A 25,072-nucleotide genomic window follows, 5' to 3' on the forward strand; every position below is an offset into this window, starting at 1 on the left:
AGAAGCGATGGATGTGTAAGGTTGTTCTGTCACAGCGGCAGTAACATTACAGAACAGCATAAAATGTTTCAAGTTATGGTTAAGACCTTAAATGTTGACTGTTCTCCTAGGATTTCTGTGCCTCTGTTTTCTTGTGCTTTTTACAGTGCTCCCAATTTTTTTATAAGTGGATATTTTTTGTGCATTTCAAACATTCTTAATGGCCTCATGAAACAAAAACAGCTCAAAAGGTAAAATGTTCTGTTAATTAAGAAAAATAGATGTTCAGACCAACCGGGCCCAATGGGAAAAAGTAATCACCCTCTACAACTGGTTGTGCCACCTTTTCCAGCAACAACAGTCATCAAGTGGTTGCAATATCTGGCAATACGTCTATATTTTGGCTCACTCTTCCTCACATAATTATTTTAACTCAGCCGTACTGCATGGTTTGTGATTAAGAATGGCCTGTTAAAAGTCACTTGGCTGCAAGTCGTCCAGGTCCTGAAGCATCAAATCACTGCTAGTATGGTTGTCTGGTTCTGAAATGCTGTGTTTGTTTTTTGTCAGATGTAACTGGAGGCACATCTTCCAGCAGTCAGATAAGGTTTTGCCCTTGGAAATCTTCCATGGATGCCATTTTGAATAATGAATCACAAACACTCCACTTAAACTGACACAACTGAGTTCTGAAGTGCTTTAGATGTTGTTCTGGGATATTTTGTGACCTCCAGGATGATTCATTGATGCATTCTTGGAGTAATTTGTGCAGGCCAGCCACGTCTGGAGAGGCTCACCATTGTATGTTTTCTCCATTTGTTGATAATGGCTCTTACTGTGGTTAGCTGGAGTCCCAACACATTAAAAAAAGGCTTTGTAAACATTTACAGACTGATAGATGTCAAAGACTTTGTTTCTCATTACTCCCAAAATTTATTTTTTGATTGATGGCATGATGTGTTGCTTGTTGAGATATTTCATCCTTGAGATATTTCATCCTTCATCAAAGTGGGTGTGGGGATGATTAGTTCACTCAAAAGGCCAAGTTGGTTTGGGTATCTTAAAAATAAAATGAAACTGCCTTTTGTACTTACCAAGGGTCTGGTATTGAAATTTGCTTTATGATCTGAAACTGTCAAGATGTGACATTTTGGACTTTGTTTGTGGTGTTGTGTTTTTTGTTTACCTTTTTAGATGTTTCTTACTTGTGTTTTGTATTCATGTTAGTTGTGGTTTTCTGTTTTGGTTTATCTTCTGCCCCCCAGTTTGCTCTCCCAGTTCCCTTGGCGTTGCTTTCCTGTTTATTTTCTCAGAATGGTTTCCTTATGATTATTATTATTATTTCTCTTAGTTCTCTGGTTCCCTTGCACTCTCATTTATTAGTTTATTTTCTGTTACTCCTCTCATCATTTGTTTTCCCCTTTTAGTTATTACTCAGTTTAAGTTCCCTTTATTCTCCAGTTCTTCTTAGTTTTGTTCATCTTTGTTTTCCACCCTCTCCTTTATAGGTTAGCTTTAGTTATTGCTTACTTTTGTAGTCAGGGTTTCCTTATCGTTTCTGTTTTGCTAAGTGCTTAGGTTGTTGTGTTCCCTTCAGTTTCTCAGTTTCCTTCAATTCAAATTTATCCTTGATTCTTATGCTTTATTTTTATCTTGGTTTATAGTTTTATTTAGGTCTGCTTACTGTCTTGTCTTTAGTCCCTTTCATGCTTTGGTTTTATTGGGTTCACCTGTTCCCTCTGCCTCCAGACCTCCTTGTGTCACCTGTTCCCTGTTCCTCTGATTACCTGCCCTATTGTTTCATGTCCACCTTTGTCTGTATTTAAGTTTGCCTTCGTCCTTTGTTCCATGCGGTGTCGTTATGTCTCTTCCATGTCCTTGTGAGATGTCTCTTTTGGATTTTTGTCCTTGCACTGGATTCTGTTAGGTTCTGTTTTCAAATACCCTGTCAACTGGATTATCTTGTCACCCTGCACCTCGCCTTCATGTGAGTGAACTCTTTAAATTAAAGTTGGAGTTTTGATCCCACTCTGCTTTTCTCCGTGCTTGTGTGCCTCTGGTCCACCACAAAAGAAAGCATTATGACAGAAACTTTAAGTGTGAAAAATGGTAAAACTGGAGAAATCTATACAGAGGCAAATACTTTCATCACAGACCCTTATGTATATTAGGGGGGTTGTTTTTGATCATATCACACAGACAGAAGGACTAGCTAATTGTTTTACAAATGAAGGTTTGGCCTAACTTTGCTGACTGATGTCTGACCCAGTGATCCATAGTTATTGTGGGAATTGAAGAGATTAAAGTTTAAATTTTGTAATATTGTTTTGCCTCCATGCTATTGTCTGTCTTTTGAAACATGTTCAGTTATGCTAAAGTAACCATGCAATGGGGGACAAAAATCTAATGAGTTTTGTATTTCTCATAACAATCACTGATTTTTAAACAGCAATTTTATTTAAATGTTTTTTGTGAAGAATAAAGACATTGTTATGTGTAAATCTTTTTTCATTTTTTTTTTTTTTTTTTTTTATAAGGTTGCTCAATTTTTAAAAGGGAAAGTTTGTCTAAGTCCTTAAGTATGAGTCTGTTGTTGACATTCGATCTTTATTTGGATCACTGTAATCCTTTCTTTGCATATCACTTGATGCTAGTTAATCCATGTGCATGAAAGTTTGTTGTTTTTTGCTTTCCTTTTCACATTTGTTTTTAACACTGGAACACATTTTCCCTCCATTCCCATTAGGCCAAATCTTCAGGCCAGTGGAATAACTTTGTTTTTTATATTCTGTTTGGTACTGACTTATATGTGTGTGTGTGTTTGTGCATAGGAGAGGGAGAGAGAGAGGACTCTTTACATTTCTGAAACAGAAACAGTGGGTGATTGAGTGTGAATCATGTCCTTTGTCCATTGTTATTATCACGGAGTGCCTGTTGTGACTACACAGCTGAGTGTAAAGTTAAACATACATTTGCCAGCTCAAGAACAAATATCTGCCCTGCTTTTCATTACTAATTTATCATATTTTTGCTTTCTTTCAATTATGTATTTAACATATGGGAATGTTTTAAAAACATTTTGGCAAATAAAAAGATATATAAATCTCTAGCTCTAAAGCAGCTGTAAAAAATGCTTGTACCTCTGGTAAAGGTGTGCAAAATGCATTAAAATAAATCATATTTTATTGTAATATGAAATTCTCACTGAAAAACTTCTTTATTTTGAGTACATTTATTCAGAGGGGGGGGGGAATGCAACACTAAGCCATTAACTTCAAATTCACCATAGTGATAATTAGTCATACACTCACTGCCCACTTTATTAGGTACACCTGTCCAACTGCTTAACGCAAATTTCTAATCAGCCAATCACATGGCAGCAACTCAATGCATTTAGGCATGCAGACATGGTCAAGACGATCTGCTGCAGTTCAAACCGAGCATCAGAATGGGGAAGAAAGGTGATTTAAGTGACTTTGAACGTGGCATGGTTGTTGGTGCCAGATGGGCTGGACTGAGTATTTCAGAAACTGCTGATCTACTGGGACTTTCACGCACTACCATCTCTAGGGTTTAGAGAGAATGGTCCAAAAAAGAGAAAATATCCAGTGAGCGGCAGTTCTGTGGGCGCAAATGCCTTGTTGATGACAGAGGTCAGAGGAGAATGGCCAGACTGGTTTGAGCTGAAAGGCAACAGTAACTCAAATAACCACTTGTTACAACCAAGCCCTGCAGAAGAGCATCTCTGAACACACAACACGTCGAACCTTGAGGCGGATGGGCTACAGCAGCAGAAAACCACACCGGATGCCACCGGGGATATTTTTTCTTGGCACATTTGGGCCCCTTTGTACCAATTGAGCATCGTGTCAATGCCCTAGCCTATACCTGAGTATTGTTGCTGACCATGTCTATCCCTCTTTGACCACAGTGGACCTATCTTCTGATGGTTTCTGTGCAAAGAGGATCTGCCAGCGGTTGAAGGCGGAGACCTCCATGACCCAATATCAGGATGCTTAAACTGGCTCTAGGGATGTGCAATGTCACCTCACTGGGGTGGAAGGAGCCTGAGATTGTGAGAGGTTGAGAGATATTGGCTAGAAATGGACGGGATAACCTCCACGCACAGCGTGTGCACTGGAACCCAGCTCCTTGAGAGAGGCTGGACTCTGTTCTACTCTGGAGTGGCCTGCGGGGAGAGGCGACGGGCTGGGGTGGGTTTGCTTGTCACCCCCTAGCTCAGTCGTCTCATGTTGGGGTTTACCCCAGTGGATGAGAAGGTTGCATCCGAGTGCCTTTGGGTCGGGGAGAGGTCTCTGACTTGTTTTTCCTTTGGGCCAAGCAGTGGTGTGGCAAAACCAGCCTTCTTGCCATCCCTGACAGGGGTTCTGGACGTTCCACCTCTCGTACTCTGTGAAGAGTGACGAGGTGAAGAAAGGGGCTGATCTAACTTACCACCTAGTGGTAAGTTAAATCTGCTGGAAGAGGAGGAAGCAGACACACTTGGCAGGCCCAGGCGTATACTGAGGGTCTGCCGTGAACATCTGGCAGAGCCCTCGCCCAGGGATGTATTAAAATCTCCACCTCCGGGAGAACTTTTATCTGATACCAGGGAGGTTGGAGACATAGAGTCCAAATGGACTCTGTCCTCCACCTCTATTGTAGATGTTGCTACCCAAAGCTGTGGCAGTAAGGTCTGTGGTTCCTGTTGCAGTGGCAATTCCCGGACTCGATGGTGGACACCGGTCGAAGAGATGCCATCAAGCTGAAGGAGTTCTATCAGTTCTGGTTGGCTTGTGAGGTTCCTGAGGCAGTTGACAGGTTCCATAACACCTAACCATGTTAAAGTGAATGGTGTCATGATTTCTTTGAAGTACCATAAGCTTATTAAGAAAATATTATTGACCTCAGAAACTCATAAACATATGGCAAAATCAACACAGAAATCACTCACCAAACACAAAATCAACCTCTGTTCATGGGAATTTCATTGCCCAGACCTTTAATCCCAATAAAACCCGTGAAATGAGTTCAAGAGAGGAGACCATCAGAGACAACCCAGAACTCTAAAATCTAAAGCGATTCTGCAAAGCAGAATGGTAAAATATTCCAACCTTCTGAAATGTTGTAAGACAAAAGAAAGTGTTGTCTTATTGGCAAATGTAGGTTGTATAAAATATTACCAGAATAGTTGCCAGTGATTGTTGGACTGATGATTTTCCATACTAAGTACATGTACTTAAATTAAAGGTTGTTTTTTCAGTACTTTTGTTTTTGTTTGTTTACACCTATATGGGATTATTCTACTTTTATACATAAACCTACAAAAACGTTTTTAAAGTTTCCATTAGCTGTACAATATTAACAATCTAAATATTGGTTAGACATTAAAGCTAAATGACCTATTTTTGATTATTTTTATTAACTGAGTATGGGTTTGATCAGCATAAGGGTGGAAATGTATGTGTTTTCTGACTGTGTTTTCTATTTGGGGAGAACAAAAGTCCTCCAAGTCCAGCACCCTGTAGAACACCAGCACACGTTTTGAACCCATCTTTGATGAGTTACAAAGTCTTGTTTTATATGTAGAAATAGACAAACATGAGATAAACCCATCTAAAGTAACATGTTTAAGTCTGATACATAAAGAAATTTTGCACCAAATTTTCACCAAACTCAAAGATTTGAAAGTTTTAACTCCACCAGTTACACGAATAACAAAAATAAGGCAAGATTAGTTTCTTTTTATGAGTTTAGTTTTCATTCATTGCATGTCTGAGACAATAGGGAAGAGTTACAACAGTGGAGTGGCCACTCACAGCTTGATAATATTACAGGAATGTTAGTGAGTAGCTCGCAGTTCCACAGAAGCTCAGCATGACATCATTTTCGAGTAAACCATGTTTTCTTTTTTTTTTTGTGCTCTTGTCACTCGTTTGATTTAAAAGGGTTTGACACAGCTTAAATAGTTTGAACACCTAATCAGAAAGACTGATTGCATAACTTCATTGTTGACTGTCAAAATGCTTAGCTTTATGCATATTAATACAGGATAATAAACCCTTCTGGTTATATTGTGTTTTAAATAAGCAGCAGAATAAGCAACTAATAAGACTTATGCTAGATACACACTATAGTAAAGGGACATTTGGTTTACTACAAGCCTTCAATGAAATACATGTGCTGCATGTAACCTTATCACTTTTTTTAATTCTAGGGCTTAAAAAATATTAAAAGCTGTCAAAATCTTTAACATGAAGACAAGTTATATTTAGTATAATGACTATTAATTAAATGCTCAATAACAAAATGCAATAATCTGTGAGTGAACACATTGTTTTTGCTTTAAAGCCTCAACAGATGCTCTGGATTGAGCCTGAGGGCAGGCAGGAAACCAGGAATGGATCATGGCAGACATTTCCTAGAAAAATTGTTTAAGGAGCTCCAGGTGCAGAGAGGTTGTGCACAGAAGCAAAACAGTCTCTAAGGATTGGACGGACGCAAAAAACATTTCAGAGAGAAACACACGAGGTCCATTGTATATGCAGACCAATCCAGACTCTTTGGGGAGAGAATGTGTGTAAAAGGTTTCTTTTTAATGTAAAAGACAAGTTTGGTGAAGCAATAACAGGATGATTACTTTTGTTGTTTCAAGTAAACAAGCACATTCCTATGTGTGAGTAAGCAAGTGAGAATGTAAAGTTTTTACTGACACCTAGTGACTTAACTTCGACGTTACATCTTCACAAAAACGAAAAAATAGGTAACCTATTACTGATATATTTTAAGTTCTGCTTTTTTATTGTAAAAACTTTTGTATTTTAAACCTTTTTGCTTTAAGACTGCTGAAAAAGAGGCACACTAACAATTACAACCCAGCAAATGTTATTAAGCAAAGCAACATGATTTCTTCCTGAAATATACCATAAAGTGGGGCTGCATGGTGAAGCAGTAGTTAGCACTGCTGCCTTGCAGCAAGCAGGTTCTGGGTTTGAATCTCTTTCTGCATGGAGTTTGCATGTTCTCCCCATGCATGTGTAGGTTCTCTCCAGGTTCTCTGGTTTCTTCCCACAGGTTAATTAGACGGTTGTCTCTCTCAATTGCCCTTAGGTGTAAATCAGTGTGTGTATGGTTGTTTGTCATGTGTGTCTCTGTGTTGCCCTGTGATGGACTGGCCACCTGTCCAGGGTGTACCCTGCCTCTCACCTGTAGACCGCTGGAGATAGGCACCAGCTCTCCCCGCGACCCTGCACAGAAGAAGCGGGTATAGAAAATGGATGGATATGTTTACATTTTATTGTTTTAAATTAAATTTGAGACCACCTCATGTTTGGGGTATTAAATCAGAATGTGTTGTCTTACTATGGAAGTGGGCATTTGATAGAATGTAGTAACAATTGCTAATAGAGTAAAATATTTATTTTAAATATGTTAATTTGCAAAACTTTACAAATCTTAATTTGTAAAGTTTTTTTGTACAATCTAAAATTATAACACTATACCATTATAACATCTAACATTTCAACACCTTAACATGTAATATTGCAACATCTAACACTGTAACATTGCCCTGGCTTTTCATCCAATTTAGAACTGATTGTAAGGTGCTTTTGCTGATGTTCTCTTAATTGACTTCGCCCACCCTATTTATAGGATCTGATTTTGTTCTTCAGGCCACACAGGTCCTCTGGAAAGGGTATTCTGTTCATACCTAAAGTTATGGCTAAAACATAAGGTTTGGTGTCTTTTGCCCATTATGGCCCTCATCTGAGGAACACCCTTCCTGAGGACATGAGAGCAACAGAGAGTTTAGATGAGTTTGAAAAAAAAAAAAGTAAGTAAGAATCTATTCAGTCTAGCTTTTACATTACGTTTATAGCTATTTGTTGCATGTGAAAGTTTATCTTTTTTTTTTTACCAAGGATACTAATTTTAGCAACTATTATATTGTTGATGTATACCTTATTGCTAATTAAATTATTGCGTAATCTTGATTAGTACAGTCATATGGCTGTATGAAAAGTGATTTGTAAATATTAATTGGTTAATTCATTCATTGGTTGATTGATCGGTTGTAACACTTTAGCATTGTAAGATGTAACACTGTAAATTTGTAACACTTAACATTGCAACTGTATAATGTACTATTGTAGCATTCTAACATGTTACATTTACTGTGACCCAGTCATACCGGCAGTGTCTGTGTGAATGGAACTTGTTTGTTCTTGACCCAGTTAATTTCCCCAAACCTCGACAAATTTCCTGTAAGCTACTGTTTAAGTAGCAAAATTACAAAACATATTGGGGATTGTAAAGAGGATGCACATATAAATGCATTGAGTGAGAGATAAAATCTTCAGTCAGGAAGTACGGCACTTCTTTTTTGTGCTGGGAGATACATGACTGAAAGTCAGACATTTATGAGACAGAAAATACCTCTTCAGGGTGTGAACTATGTAGCTTTGAAAACAATGTGCATGCGCTTTAAAGACCTTAGCCCACAAAGTAAAACTAACTCTCCCCATAGCATCACACCTTCTTTAGAAGTAGAAACAATTAATATGCACTGTTGGGCTATTTCAGGCGTTTTTAGAATAATTACAGACATGGTGATTACAAAATTTGTGGGATAGTGGGATCTACATCTGCCCTCAAAGAGACACCAGTGGGCATAATTAAAAATGCTTATTTATTAATGAAACCTTAAATTTTTGCAAACATTGGCTGGATTTTGTTTCACTTTGGATAGCATAAACTCTAGTTTTCAGATTAAGGTATTTTTACAGACCATTGCAAAGGACAGAAATATAAAACACGTGTTTAATTTTATTGTCAGTCTTTCCCATCAGAATAGTGGGCGTGGCTATCATTATAAAGAATGTGATTGGTCTGCAGTTAAACTGCTGTGCAGGTTAACTAATCAAATGTAAGAGTGAATTTGACGAGCAGTAGACATTTAAATTATTTCCTGATGGACTGACAAATAATTAAATAAATACTAAAAAATATATATACTTGATTTCATCGTGTCATGTGTTAATAGTACCCACATTCAGTGACACGTTTCTATAAATGTCAATAATTGTTTCGTTCATTCAGTGTACTTTTATTACAGCTTTATTTCAACTATTTACCATATAAATAAATATCTATTTGGCCATTGGAAATTGTTTGGAGATGGTAATTTGTGTGAGAATGATACTTCCTGGATTTTAAAAAATTGGTTTAATTTTCAGAAAAATTTATGCTAACAGAAACCAGCTGATGTTAGTTGTGCATAGGGTTTCTTACAAAATTCATATCTACAAACGACTAGTACAGGTCATCTAGCGGCTACTAAACTTAGTCTTCAGTCGAAAACTACACAAATACTTAAAAAATATATCTACATTTTAAGCAAACAATAACAAACGTATTTTATTAATGTCAAACATATATTTCATACAAATATACAGGTCCTTCTCAAAATATTAGCATATTGTGATAAAGTTCATTATTTTCCATAATGTCATGATGAAAATTTAACATTCATATATTTTAGATTCATTGCACACTAACTGAAATATTTCAGGTCTTTTATTGTCTTAATACGGATGATTTTGGCATACAGCTCATGAAAACCCAAAATTCCTATCTCACAAAATTAGCATATCATTAAAAGGGTCTCTAAATGAGCTATGAACCTAATCATCTGAATCAACGAGTTAACTCTAAACACCTGCAAAAGATTCCTGAAGCCTTTAAAACTCCCAGCCTGGTTCATCACTCAAAACCCCAATCATGGGTAAGACTGTCAACCTGACTGCTGTCCAGACGGCCACTATTGACACCCTCAAGCAAGAGGGTAAGACACAGAAAGAAATTTCTGAACGAATAGGCTGTTCCCAGAGTGCTGTATCAAGGCACCTCAGTGGGAAGTCTGTGGGAAGGAAAAAGTGTGGCAGAAAACGCTGCACAACGAGAAGAGGGTGACCGGACCCTGAGGAAGATTGTGGAGAAGGGCCGATTCCAGACCTTGGGGGACCTGCGGAAGCAGTGGACTGAGTCTGGAGTAGAAACATCCAGAGCCACCGTGCACAGGCGTGTGCAGGAAATGGGCTACAGGTGCCGCATTCCCCAGACCTGGGCTACAGAGAAGCAGCACTGGACTGTTGCTCAGTGGTCCAAAGTACTTTTTTCAGATGAAAGCAAATTCTGCATGTCATTTGGAAATCAAGGTGCCAGAGTCTGGAGGAAGACTGGGGAGAAGGAAATGCCAAAATGCCAGAAGTCCAGTGTCAAGTACCAACAGTCAGTGATGGTCTGGGGTGCCGTGTCAGCTGCTGGTGTTGGTCCACTGTGTTTTATCAAGGGCAGGGTCAATGCAGCTAGCTATCAGGAGATTTTGGAGCACTTCATGCTTCCATCTGCTGAAAAGCTTTATGGAGATGAAGATTTCATTTTTCAGCACGACCTGGCACCTGCTAACAGTGCCAAAACCACTGGTAAATGGTTTACTGACCATGGTATCACTGTGCTCAATTGGCCTGCCAACTCTCCTTACCTGAACCCCATAGAGAATCTGTGGGATATTGTGAAGAGAACGTTGAGAGACTCAAGACCCAACACTCTGGATGAGCTAAAGGCCGCTATCGAAGCATCCTGGGCCTCCATAAGACCTCAGCAGTGCCACAGGCTGATTGCCTCCATGCCACGCCGCATTGAAGCAGTCATTTCTGCCAAAGGATTCCCGACCAAGTATTGAGTGCATAACTGTACATGATTATTTGAAGGTTGACGTTTTTTGTATTAAAAACACTTTTCTTTTATTGGTCGGATGAAATATGCTAATTTTGTGAGATAGGAATTTTGGGTTTTCATGAGCTGTATGCCACAATCATCCGTATTAGGACAATAAAAGACCTAAAATATTTCAGTTAGTGTGCAATGAATCTAAAATATATGAATGTTAAATTTTCATCATGACATCATGGAAAATAATGAACTTTATCACAATATGCTAATATTTTGAGAAGGACCTGTATGTATTTTTGTCTCACTTCGTATCAGTTGATAGGGGGAATTCAGTACACCTGTATACGTCACAGCCCGGTTGAGCTCACCTGTTTCGGGGTGTGGCCAGAGAGGAGCTCAGTATCAGCCGCAGCCGTAAGAGGTCTACTGCTAAACATTCACAGTGGAACAACGATTACTTGGTTCTAAGTGAAGGTGGAAATATAGGTCACAGGTTTGTTTTTTTCCCAGTTATATTGTTTTTCTGCTTTTAAATTTTGTGGCTCGGTCAAAGTCTGCGTCGTCATTGCGGAGCCGCAGGACTGGGTTTTTGTGTCTTTTATCGCCATGCGGAGACTACTCGCCGCAGTCCTGCTCCTGTCGCTTCTAAAAGGTAAATGCCGCCTCTTTGCTTTGTGTCTTCATGTTATGTTAAAACTTAAATGTGTATCTAAATTCATTTATTTCGAGGTTAACCAACCGAGGTGGCGGTATCGGTCACGTGACCGTGTTTGTTTATTTGATAAAAAAGAAACTATCCTGTTGAATCGCTTATCTTGGACCGAAATTGACATTTAACGGTTTATTTTTTATCTACATAAATGTGTTTCGTTGTTACTGTTAAGATTTTAATTATCTGGCCACCTCGTTGCTTCACAGGCTACAGGTCAAAAGGAATTTGGCTAAAGAAAAACTGTTTTTGTAAATAAAAATGTTTACAAGTCACTGCTTCCTGACCCCATTCAGTTTTACGTCATTTTTTCTAAGTGAAAAGAGTTTTTATTCCTCCTTCTTAAATGCTAGGTTTACAGTTTCACTACAAGTTGTTTCCTGTACTTTGTCTGTGCTACCTGTCTTTCTGGTTTTGCCAGTCTGAAATAAACTCCTTGTTTGATGGAGGCCTTCACACACACAACCCAGACCTCTGAACCAGCTTTATCTTTCACACTGGTTTCATCTGTTTCTCCACAGAGTCTGCTTGTATCACAGTGACGGTACCCCTGACAGAGCGCACCACAGCTTTGTTTGCCTCAGTGATCATCCGCTGTGATTACTCCACCTCTGCAAACCTCCAAGATGTTCTCGTCACCTGGAGGTTCAAGTCCTTCTGCAAGGATCCTGTGCTGGAGTACTACTCCACAGGTAAAATAGATGTCTTACAGGCTAGATAAAGAGGCTGGTGTATTTGATGGAGGTGCTGGCATTTCGTCCCACTCTACTTCCAGTTTGTACCCATGATCAAACCATTTTGTATCCATGTACTTCATCAATATTTTGATAAATCATAGAGCTGAAATGAACAAATCTCATATTTATGCTGTATTTGCTGGAAATTTTTATATTGCGTGCTATTTTTAATTGGTTGCTATTCTTACACTTGTTTTAGCCAGTTTATTTACATGAAACATTAGAGATCATGACCCCTGTTTAAACTAGAATAACTCTGAGCCACATCCTGCTGGTAGCTTATATTTGTTTGAGTCACATACCCACATTTCCTTACAGTAGACTATAAATTGATGGTGGTAAATTACTTGGAAGTGATTTTAAATGATCTTAGAGTGTAAAAATCGAAGCAACCTTCTATGGTTGTCGGCTTCTTTTAGTACCTAAAAGAGTCGAGTACAAAACTGGCAACAGGGTGAGCTAACGGTCACCAAGTTGTGCTCTTCAACTAAGACGAATCAGGTGGGCGAAAGATTATGTGCTGCAGCAAAGTGTCCGAGCTACCACACCCTGTTGGCGGTCAGACACCTCGGAGCTCCTCCAGTACTTGAACCCCAGAAGTGATCACACACTTTATCTAACACTGACTCTTAAAGGAACGACTCTCAAACAGTTTCTAACTTTTAGCTCCTTTAATCTAAATTAAGGCAGAGGAGTGATTACAGAGATTGATTAAATAGTTGGACATTCATTTAACCCTTCATGCAATTTATTCCATAATTTCCCACATTCACAAAAATAAACATTTGTTGTTGATTATTCACACAGTTTTACTTTAGAAATCCTTCTCCTCTCTGTGATTTTTGATTTGGTGAAATTTACCGGGACATACTCTTTCAAGCTTTAACCCAACAAATAGAATTTTATTGTTTATTTCTTTATCACGTTCCCTCTGTTGAAGCAACCCAGCCCACTCAAACATTTATGAAACAGGTTCCACATAATTGCATTTTGTTAGTTGAAAGCAAAAAGATGAGTTAATCTTACTGTTTGACGTTATGGTTACTGGAATAAATTAATTTAATTCCACAAGGACATTTTTGATGTATTAGCTTAGTTTTGCCCTCATCCAGAGTTCCATTTGTTTCTCCCGTTGGTTCTTTGGTTAGAGCCTCCTGTGTGTTATGAGACAAAAACTTCACAGAAGATTAAAATTGTTGAGCATAGTGTGTCAGTTGCTCTCTGTGAATCCAGACTGGGTTCACACCCCGACTGAAGAGAGGAGATGAAAGGTCAGGGCATGGTTCTTCCTGTCAGCAGCTCATGGAGAGTTAAACCCATGAGCTCAGTGGGTGATGATCTGATGTAAAACATCACCAAGGGCAGCACATCCAGCCACTTCATTTTTGTATTAGCACAAACTTTAGCCAATCGTTTTTTGATTGTGTGATTAGCTCTCTCAGCCGACCTGGTGAAAGTGTCAAGCAGATCTCTACATCCTTTCACTCTGTTGTCAGAACCCATAAAATCAGAACAAAGTATTTATATCATTTACCATGAAGGTGTCCAGTGTTTTGGACAACCTACTTTTCAAGCGTGTTGATAATTTGATTTTATCTACCTAGATTAGATCTTTAGGGTCCTTCCCCGTAACCTCTACCCCCAATACCAGATAAAAGTAATTTGCATATTCTGTACACCCTTAATCATACCATTGTTTAGTTATTCATTCCTGTTAAACTTGATCACTATAAACAGTTATTTTCTCCCAATAACTTCATTTCCATTTTTTCGATCCTATGATTATTATTATTTCTTTTTGTTTTCTCTGAAGTCTAAAGGTTAGTCAGACAAACATTGAAACAGAAATTTAGACAAACACTTAAGACACACAACACATGCCTTCTTCAGCCTTCCCTCTTAAGGAAGTTTGGACGGCCAAATCTTTTACCATCAAATTATTCAACCAGAACCCTATGGCAGAATGACAGGTTCTATTTGGTTCTGTTCCCATCCCAAAGTGAATTTAGATCCAATTTCACCTTAAGAAATTGTAAGTTTTCACCCTCTGAAACTAAAATCCAGAAAATTGTTTCAAATTGCAAGCATCTGAACACATATAGAGAATACCGACATTAGAGAAAAACAAATGAAAAACAAAACTTGGTGCACTCCAAAACGTTCAGTAGTTGTCCGAACACAACTATGAATCAAAACCCAAAACAAAAAATGAGCTCACAGAACCTAAAACATACCATTCGATTCATGAACCTTTCACTCATGTGGCCCACATCAATCATTCATACCTTGGGCCTTCATTCATTCCTGTCACACCCTTCTCAGCCACACGCTTTCAACCCTCAAACACAATCTTTGGATTCCTATTGTTCCTGAACCCCAGAGATCTTATGTTCTAACTAACAATGTGTCAATGGACCCATTTGTCAGGCTGGTCCCAGCCACCTCTTCAGGCCTTCTTCACCTAGGAGAAAAATATGTTTAGGGTTATCGCTCACATCATCAGGCAATATAATAGAACGACTCTTCATCAACCTTTCCAGAGAAATCATGAGTATTGTGACCGGCAATGCCTGAAAATAAACAGTTTGTCACATTATCGTTCTGAGAATGTTTTCCCTTCCAGCTCGTAAAAGAGTTTTCCACAGCTAGTGCTGCCAGTCCTAGAACACGCTGATGTTATTTATGGCCATGGCACAGAAACTAATCTTCACCCCCTCAAACTTTGAAATACTCCATATTTAGAAATACTTAATCCAATTTAATTCACTATATGGCCTGAGAAATACTGATAAATTATCTTTTTGTGTTTTACAACAAGAATAAGGAAAAATTTGACATTTTGCATTTCAGTTTAAAGCTTCATCAGCTTGGGATACTTTGGCTCACTTACGTATTACTGTTATTCATAGATCTAAGCTGTCTTTACTTACTTTATTTTAAAACATATTTTTCTTGCTTTCAGTAAGAATAAAGGTTCATTTATTCTGGACTTAATTCTCACAGAGATATGCACAGGAACTCTGCATCTGTATGTGTTGTCTTATTTTGTGTCTTGATGTTAAGTGTATGTGCCATGCAGTTGCTATGCTGGTGGTTGTGAGTGTGTGTTTGTGGGTCCTTGAGAATGTTGTATTACTGTTTATCTTCTGTTCTGCAAGGACCCTCTCAAAAAGGAGATGGTACATCTCAAGGTGTTACCCTTGAAATAATCAGTTGTCAGTGCTGCCAATTATACCTTTTATTTCTTTCCATACATAATATGTGTCACCCAATATTTTAATAAGACCTGTCACTACTGGTATTGTGTCATGATAGTTAGGCTTAAATAAAGTCAAAATCTGGTCGAAGGACATTGGATCTCCCTGCAAATGTTTCTGTTTGGCCATGATAAAACTGCTCTCTTGTAATCATCTGGTTCCATAACAATGTTTGTGGTATTCGTCAGCAAGATTATAACGGCTCTGAATGTTCTATTCTAATCTAGCTTTATTTAGATCTATCTATATTTTCTAATGCAGTAAGTCCTTATTATATTTAAGAATGGGGACACTAGTTTTTATTAGTTGCTATTATTCTAGTAATGTGAAGTGCTAATTTCATTAGTTCTAATGCTTATTTTAATCTCTTTCCATACCTCAATTGGTCTCTTTATGTGTAGTGTAGGCATCAAAAAGGGTCAGTATTGTGTTCATTTAATCGTGAATGTAAGTATTAAATCTGAACGATAGATACAATTTTTTTTAAATCTGGTTCAATTACATTCAACTGTAACTGTGTCCTGTGGAAAAAACTAACTTCTCATCCGTTTAGAAGGCTTAATGAAATTGATGAACACAAAAATGAAGGGCATGTTACGTCTTATAATCTTAGTTTGTCTTACCCAGTTTTATAAACAAACTGTATAGTTTCAGTCAGCTATAAATTACACTTTGTATTTATTTCAAGTAACTAAAGGTTGTTTCAGTTAACTCAGATTTTCTCCATTTCAGTCCAGTCCAGTAATTCTGTTAAGGTTAATTTCATCTTGTGTTAAATTTGATTCTAATTTGATCATTCTGAACCTGACTGGAAAAAGTCAAACCATCTGTTAAAATCATGTTTTGAGGGGAAATATTGTCCCTTTCTGGCACTTCCTTTCATGCTATCATAAAGAGCTGACCTAATATTATTATAGTACTGCTGAGGATCAGAGCGTCAGATAATTTAAAATGTTTTTACCTTTCAACCAGGCGGTCCATGGTCAGGACTGCTTCTCCAGACCTAAAAACTCAAAATTCCAATTAGTTTCATATCAGAAAACAATTTAAATTAAAGGGTCTGTTAGCTTAGCATGTTAGATTAGCATTTTAGCTTAGCATGTTAGATTAGCATGTAGCAGTCAAAGTCCGTCAGTCTTAATGTGTCCCCCGTCACTTCTTTTCGCTCACTGTTATAGACTCGCATATATCCACACTCCCACTGGCCAGTTGATGTTACATTTCTATATTAATACAGCTGTTTATTCAAAAAGGAGCCAGCGGCTTTTAAATTTTTCTTATGGAAAAATTAGAGAGCTATCGAAACTCAAGACCCCCTTTCGGTGGTGGCTTTCGTGCTCTTTACGAGAAACAGGAACCATCAAAACCGAGGATGCGCATTTATCTCTGCGTGTTTTACTCAGAAGGAAGTAAGCGGCTTTTTGAATCTTTTTAAGAAGTTCAAGGAGCTATCGAAACCTAATACTTCCCCCTTGGCGGCGCTTTCGAATTCCGTTAAGCGGAACTCAGGACCCGTTCAAACCTTAGCCAAGTATTAGCGTGCCTCATTCAGGGAGGTAGCTTTTATATTGTGTACGAAGAAAACCGATCTTCCCTTGCATACAATAAAGGAACTCAAAACCTACGCCCTTAGATTTTAGCCTAAGTTTGGAAGATTGCACCGTTCTTCCTGGGCTGTCACCGTTAAAATTGCACCGCTTATTAACACGTCTTATCACTTATTAATGCGTACGCAACAATTATTCTGAACCATTTCTCTGCCTCCAAGAATTACAAAAACAGCTCACTCAGAACTGACAACATAGCCAGAGTGTTTTAACAGGAAAAACACTGAAGATTTTTAATAGGAATCTCCCTACCTTTTGCGGCCGCTGCTGTGATGCGTTGTCCTTCCGTGGCAACCCTATCCAAAAATTTGTCCGTGCTACCGCACCCTGTTGGCAGTCGGACGCCTCAGAGCTCCTCCGGTACTTGAACCCCAGAAGCGATCACACACTTTATCTTACACTGACTCTTAAAGGAACGACTCTCAAACAGTTTCTAACTTTTAGCTCCTTTAATCTAAATTAAGGCAAAGGAATGATTACAGAGATCGGCGCTGAGGCTTCCGTCTCGGACCGTCGCTGTCTGTTAGAGGATGACGAAGAGCCTCGAAAGGTCACATGTAGTTTTATATCTGGCACTCCAATGCAATGGATGTTCCCTCCCTCAGTGATTATCAGTAGACTGTGTCACCATTGTGGTGTCTATCTGTTAGATTGTGTAGTAGCGGGTGTCCATCCTTAATCTAAGTGTGCTGTAGGTTTTTAATCAAACCAGTTATACCAGCTGCTCCACTATCAACCCCAGTGCCCCAGCTTCAGGTCATTTATGACAATCCTTGGGCCATTTATCCTTGTACTGTATGTCTGAGCTTCATATCCTATTGTAACAAAAGGCAAACATTAAAACTTATACTTTACTTCACTATTGTATAAAAGGGAAAAACAGCTATGAGTCATATTAATAAAGGTTATTCCTTACAATAGACATACATATGTCTCATCTGCCTTAAAGTCTAATGTTGGGAAGCTGAAATTGTTTATCATGTTTGCAGTCTCATATAGAAGGTAAAGGTGTAACACAGTGGGGATAAAAACTCTTCCTTCCTCGGGAAGGCTGTCATCATTATGTACTAAGCTGACTGATTCACCAAAAGTAATTTAATTTCAAATAAACAACAAACTACTAATTAAATACGTTAATCATATAAGAATAGAGGCGCGTTCTTAAGCTGTTAAATGATTTGTTTAGAAATTATTTTGCATTTGCGTAGAAAGTGGTGCATGTGTTCATTAATCATCTGCTCCTAAAATGAATTGATGTTACTGGAAATGTTGCAAATATTGCAATTATCCCGTCATCATTCTGGGTTTGTAAGAAATTTTAAAGTCAACAACTAATCCTGCAGAACATGGTCTATTCAAATTGACCCTTAGAATACAGGTTTTCCATGCAGTCTTGAAAAGTGTGGGCTTTTATTGTTTCTCACATCTTGATCAATATGTAAACAAAACGTTTTGATTTTTGGAAACTATTTGTATTTGAGACTCTTCTCACTGTTGTATATCGATTCAATAAATTTCTCCTCAATTCTATAACTTTACTGAAAGTTGGTCACAAAATCACTATAAACATTTGAAAAAATGCATCAAACAAATGTGAAATTTAAGCCTGAAATTTTGGTTGGTTAAGTAACAAAGTTATGATTTAAACGGGTTCTTTTTTATTTTATTTTAATTTTTTTATATACAGCTTACCAGTCTGCGCTGCAGCTGGGACAGGACCCGGCGAATGATTGTCAAGACGGTCAGCGGACGGTGCGAGTCGTAATCCAGAAGAGAGGAACCAACGAGCCGACTCTGGGAGCCGAATATCGGGAGCGAAAGATCACCATCCAAAACAGTATGTCCATTCAAGTTTGCATAAAATCTTGTTTTACTTTAAGTTGGAGATCACTTCATCATCCCGGCATTTTATTATTTTGCTCAGTCTAAAAAATATTTACCGCAACTGTTTTTTTTTTTTTTTTTAACTTAAAAGGTACAGATAGCTGTGGAGCTAATTGGTCAAATCTTTAGCTGAATCTTCCTAATTCTATATATGTTATAATTAAACTAGTAAGGTCTTGGATTTCCTTCAGGGAATTTTAAAGCCCTGCTTTATACCATACTGGTCAATACAACAAATTTAGAAAAAACATCTTTAAAATTAGAAAAGCCTTTTTATCCTGAAAACTGCATTTTAACTGTGGATACATTTGTGTGTTTGCACAGAGGCAGACCTGGTGATAAGTGAGGTGATGTGGTGGGACAACGGCGTTTATTTCTGTGCAGTTGATGCTCCTGGAGACACCACTGGTGACTCAGACAAAGAAGTCAAGCTCATCGTCTACCGTAAGAAATGGAGAAAGTCGTCTTCTCTGTGGGATGTTCTCTTCTGTAGCACAGTCCAACTACACACCACGGTTTCTTTTCTTCCTCTCTCCTAGATTGGCTAACAGTGTTGTTTATCATCATCGGTGCCCTCCTCCTACTCCTCCTCATGTGTATTTGCTGCTGCCAGTGTTGCCCGCAGGTCTGCTGCTGCTATGTCCGCTGTCCCTGCTGCCCACAGAAATGCTGCTGTCCTGAACAAGGTTTTAATAGTTTTGCAATTTTCATTAGTTTCTTTTTTTTTTGGCTTCACATTTTCAATTCTATTTTAGTTTTGATCAGTTTTTAAGCATTTGTTTGCTAGTTTAGTTTAGTTTTTATATTTTTGAAAATGCTTAGTTTCAGTTTTTATTAGCTTCAGTAATAGTCTTTTTTTTCTGAAAATCCGGGGACATTTCCAGCTCAGAGATTAAAAGAAATAAATGTTATCAAGATATAATGAAAACATTGGTACAGTTACAGTTTCATTTAGTTTAAAATATTTATTCATAATGAAACTATAAAAATCAGGTGTAATAGCAGGAAACTCTATCCACACTGTTGTTAGCAGATTAGTAAAACAAATAGCAGTAGTAATGTCTGTCTTCTTTACTCTCCTCCTTTTTCTAACACTCTGCTCTTTCCCCGCTCTTAGCTTTACTCATCTTTATATCAGTCTTTCTAATTTCCTTTTCTCTCCTCTTCTATTAGACGTTCACTATTGTAAAAGAGACATAATATAATCACAATCCTCTCCAAAAACATTAGAGTATAATATGCTGAAAAATTACAATTTAACAAATAAAATAGGATTTTTGAGTCAGATACCCTTTAGTAGTTGGATATGTTTGGATACTAGGAAATTGGGATAGTCCTTTAAATATTAACTTTTCTTTAATTATTTAACTACTTTCCTCGGTTGATGAAATACCAAAATTGCCATATTTAGCAAAAAGCAAAAAAAAACTATTTTTAGTTGTACAGGCTCATACAACAGAAGAAATGCATATTTAACCAGGCGAGTCTCTCTCCCTTCTCATCATTCTCAGTTCATGCAGTTCTTGCCTCATTCACTCTCCATGTTACTGAGTCCTTTCAGTATATGTCCATACTGAGTGGAAAACACTCTTCAGCCTGAGTTCACAAATCACTATAATAAATAAGCAAAACAACTAATAACTAACTCAGGAAATATACACTAAGTGTCACCAATCAGTTCTAAAACATCTTACTTTGGATGAATCCTTGTTGACAATGTAGCTCCAGTTTCCTAAATCGGGGAGTTGTGCTCTTGTTTTCCTATTTGTTGTTTTGTTCGTTCATAAAAACTTGGTTTAGCATTTGTGTCCTCACCTTTAGTAAAACAAAACACATCCAAGCCATTTTTGTTTACCTTTTTTTTTATTTATTTTTTTTATGTTAACAACACTTGTAACGTTTTCTACCTCAAAACAAACCTTCCTCACAGCCAGGATCAACCCTAGTCCAAGGCGGCGAACTCAGCTCTTCTTCTAATCTGTCTGTAACGTTAACAGCAGCACGACCAGCTACCGTAACAGCAGTTGTTGTTCATTCGCGCTTTCTACCCCCATTTACTGTATTAAGTCTACACATAACATTTCTCATTCACAAATGCTAAAATCAGAACATTTCCGGGGACAGGTCGTCTAAATCGGGGATGTCTGGTCACCCTACACTACAAGACGCTTGGTTTTATCTAAAACGTTCAAAGTAATCCCAATTTGGACTCTGGTGCTTTATCCCAAGTTTTGTTGACATGACTCTAGATGTGGACGAACTGGTCATATGACTTGACTGACGTACCCGCCATCTGCTGGCGTCATGCGGCACAGCAAGAAAGAAAAAACAACAACCCGAGACTAGACTTCACACTTACGCATGACACACAAATTAAAACTAAAAACATTATCTCTATAAATTCATTTAATTTTAGTTAGTTTTATGAACACTCATTACAGTTTCCTTTATTTATTTGTTTTTCAAAGTCTCGTTTTTATTTTTTATTTCAGTTAACGACAATGTTTTTTTACTTCTAGTTTTCGATTTGTTAACGATAATAACCTTGGTCCTGAAAGGTAGAGCTCAGTGATGATGTTGTATCAGATGGTCTGTAATAAAGTATCAAAACACATGCCACATAACAAATTAATTGGATTTATACCTTTTTCATGGTAGTTATTTATCCTTTCTTCTCGCTGTTTTGATGAACAATACCTTTGTTGCCTTTCAGCTGTCATGCAGCATCGCTTCATGAAGGAGGCTCAGATGGCCATGCCTCATTGGATGGGTGGACAGCCAGTATATGCACCAATGAATAACCCGGCCCTCTATGCAGGTATACAAACAGCTTATTCACATATGCTACTGTGTTAAAGCATCACTTCCAGTAACTTTTGCTCTTACGTATGCTGCATCTAAATTCCAGTAGAAAATTGTAACATAGGAAGACTGCTTTTCTTCAGTCTCTGTCTTATTATTCTTGCAAACAAGTGTCCTATCACCCATACAACTTAAAAACACCATTTTAAACAACTGCTGTGTTTTTGAATGCTTGTTGGGGGTGCTGATCGGCATGTGATAGGGGTTTATTTTTAGTGCTGTGAACGGTAGTTTCAGCCACTGTTTCGAGATGGATTTTTTTTTGACAGTCCTATTATAAGACCAAACATTGCTTAGAGTTACAAGTTGCATTTGAAAAATTTAGCGGGAAACTGCGATTGTGAATGCAGCTCCTTACGGTGAACTGACAAGCACTAAACAACATGCTAAATCAAAATCAGGAAGAACCAAGACAATAGGCTCATGTTGTTCGGATGCTAATTTTTCTACTTATTCTTGTTCAACATGAATTAAATGTTTGACTGCATTTTCAAGCACGCTGAAAACCAAACTAAACTGAGAGATGTAAACAGTTCAGTTTTGTTCAGTTATGGTTCAGGTATTTGGGGCAGCATTGTTCTTCATGTTTCTCATATTGCTGTGATCTATCAAAGCTTTTTAAAATGCTTGAATAAACCACTTAACATGTCATGAAGTTCTCCAGAGGCCTGGTAATGAACTGTTCATTTGTTTTAGGGGAGTTGAACCAGGGGAACATCTAAAACATGCCAGACAGTAGCTGCTGAGGACTGCCACTGTACACAACCACTTTAGTTAGTTGCTGATTTCCATAAGCATATCACTAGTCTCTGACTAAAGGGGTTTTTGTCTTTGGCCTAATAAAGAGTTGGTGCAAAAGTTTATTTCTTTTTCCCTTTTCTTTTTTTTTAGGCACAGAAAAGTGTGGAGGGTGTGGTAGTTTGACAGATCTATGAATCTCACTTAACTGGACTGTATTCATGTTTTTTTTCTCTTTAGGATCTGTCTCTGGGAGGAGCATCCCGTTAAAGCCAATGCCCCTGCCTCCCCCTCAGTCTACTGCTTACAGTGTCCAAGGCACCCACATTTCAGCCAACACCAATCATATGCTCGACTACCTGGAGAGGCAGGTGCGGGGAATCGATGTCACAAGTCCTCTTTTACAGGTATATTTCCCATCCTAATGTTTAAACTCTAGAGCATTCAAATGTTTGGATAGTGGTGAATCCTGTTTGACACTAGTCCTGTGGACATTAGTTCAACTTCTTTGCATCTGTTCGCTTTTTACTTAGAAGCTAATTTAAATTATTACAATTTATACAACATACAGACTTGGGGTGGTGGAAGGCTTTAAGTACCTCTATGATCTGAGGTCTATGTTGTCCAGGGCTTTGGTCCCTGGTAGGATGTGGTGGGGCTCAACCCGTTTCGAGATATTAAATAGTTATGCAATCTTTCAGCTGAAGTCTTGTCTTTTTGCAGTTGCATTCATAGGAAGTAGGAGATGGTATGCTTTCAATGGTACATGCATACTTGCATGAAGTTACCTTGTATAATATTATCTGTAAGCTTTGCTACTGATACAAAATGGCTGATTCAACCTTCTCTTGGGTTGAAGATCTTGGTCACAGTCTACATTATTTAATGTTCTTGTAGGTAACAGAAAAGCTTTTTACAAATTAAAATGATTTAAAAAATGTTTTCCCTTTTCAGTCCACGCCACCTTCCCACATGCAGCAGATGCCACCTCCTCACCAGCACATGCCTGTTAATATCCCATTTTCTCCTGGGCCTCCCAGTATGATCTCCGCCCTCGATGGTCCGGGGGACCGCCGCATCATTACACTTCCACCAATCAGGCAGAAGCAGTCAGGAAGAATTCCACCCCTAGCACCCAAGAGCCGCCCTCCGAGCTCCAGCGAGAGCAGCCGCAGCGGCTTTGGTCACCACGATGATCGTGGAGCATCCGGTGGAAGGCGCTACCCCTCACCAGCCAGATCTAGAGGAATTCCCCGGAGCTACAGCGAGGAGTCTCTGGACGGGAGAGGTCGTAGCAGAACAAGGCCGGGCATGGATCTTCCTCGCTCCCATTCCAGGGATGATGTGTTTGACAGCAGGTCAAGAGGAAACTACTCTCCTCCAGCAACAAGACACTCCAGAGGATCTTGGATCTCTGATGATGAGGCCAGCAGCAGGAGAGGAGCAACAAGGGGTAGGAGAGGAGGAGGAGGCTTGCCTGACAGACCTCCCAAGTACACAGAGTACGAGCCAGGACAGAAACCAGGACCACGGAGGAATGATCCCTACTCTGTAAGACACTCGTTTAAGTAAACATAGAAATAATTAGAATAGACATGATAAAATATTTGGGTTATCCTCATTACCTCAGAAGTGGATCTAAAGTTGGTTTGTGTCTTTCGCAGGACAAAAGTTCCCGCAGCGCCACCAGTGTTGTCATCTAAGCTGTCCAGCAGTGAAACAAATTCAAACTTCTCAGCAAATGTGCACAACTCATCCGCCCTGTTGTCTGGCTGTGGGTAAACCTTTAAAAAGAACGATGCACCAACTTTTTTTATTATTACTTAAATTGCGAAAAGCCAGTTGGAAATCTGAAAGACTCAATGAAGCCTGTAAATTGCAAAAAACAGCTAATTTCTGTGATGTTTTTTTTTTTTGCTTTCTGAATCTCACTCCCCTCTGCTGGTTTGTTTGTATATTTAAAATATTCTGAGAGGACATTGAAGTCAAAGCTTGCTTTTAGATTACTATGTGGAACACGGGAGGGACGCGTATTGTGCAGCACAGGTACCCTAGTCACATTAAAACATGACATGCTTATGCATTTGCAATCAGGGCTAGGAAACTGACTACAGCTGTTACATTAAGACCTATTTGAACCCTTAATAATATGAAAGACCCTTGCTTTTTCTGCTTAATTGTGTCACTTTTGTAAATAAGCTTATTTTTACATCTGAATATCTTAAAATGAGTGCAATAAATAATCTCTCAGGTTGTGAAGGTGTGGACCACAAGAGACAGGATTATTCTGGGTGTTTGTAAAGCTTTGTGGAGGCAATAAATTACATGTTTGCGCTTAATGCTCACAAAAAAAAACCTTTTAAACGTGTGTAAATAAATGATGTAGGACACTTAAAACCTTTTTACCTGTTTAGAGATGCTGACACATTCTGAAGAGATGGTTCCCCCATTGATTTCTCTTGTTTAAATGATGTACAGTTGGTTTAGATTTATTAATAAAAAACTTTGTACCTTTTTAGGTTTAACTGTTTTTATTGTTTGAATATTGACTTAGAATTAAGGCTG

General features: G+C 38.4%; 1 protein-coding gene and 1 long non-coding RNA gene across 2 annotated transcripts; both read left to right on the plus strand.

The window, feature by feature from the left end:
• The first annotated feature begins 1,721 nt into the window (after positions 1 to 1,721).
• Positions 1,722 to 8,998, plus strand: LOC124867475. The gene is made up of 2 exons (XR_007038072.1): positions 1,722 to 1,966; positions 6,331 to 8,998. It is a non-coding gene; the product is annotated as an uncharacterized LOC124867475 (long non-coding RNA).
• A 2,086-nt stretch (positions 8,999 to 11,084) lies between these two features.
• On the plus strand, positions 11,085 to 25,022 carry LOC124867474 (immunoglobulin-like domain-containing receptor 1). Its single transcript, XM_047363932.1, has 9 exons — positions 11,085 to 11,365; positions 11,944 to 12,114; positions 18,711 to 18,860; positions 19,232 to 19,351; positions 19,447 to 19,593; positions 21,621 to 21,725; positions 22,748 to 22,914; positions 23,462 to 24,058; positions 24,172 to 25,022. Exons 1-9 carry the CDS (start codon positions 11,320 to 11,322, stop codon positions 24,208 to 24,210), a joined length of 1,542 nt encoding a protein of 513 aa, XP_047219888.1. The 5' UTR covers positions 11,085 to 11,319; the 3' UTR covers positions 24,211 to 25,022.
• The last annotated feature ends 50 nt before the right edge of the window (positions 25,023 to 25,072 follow it).

This window comes from Girardinichthys multiradiatus, chromosome 4, assembly GCF_021462225.1.
Source record: "Girardinichthys multiradiatus isolate DD_20200921_A chromosome 4, DD_fGirMul_XY1, whole genome shotgun sequence".
Taxonomy (NCBI): Eukaryota; Metazoa; Chordata; class Actinopteri; order Cyprinodontiformes; family Goodeidae; genus Girardinichthys; species Girardinichthys multiradiatus.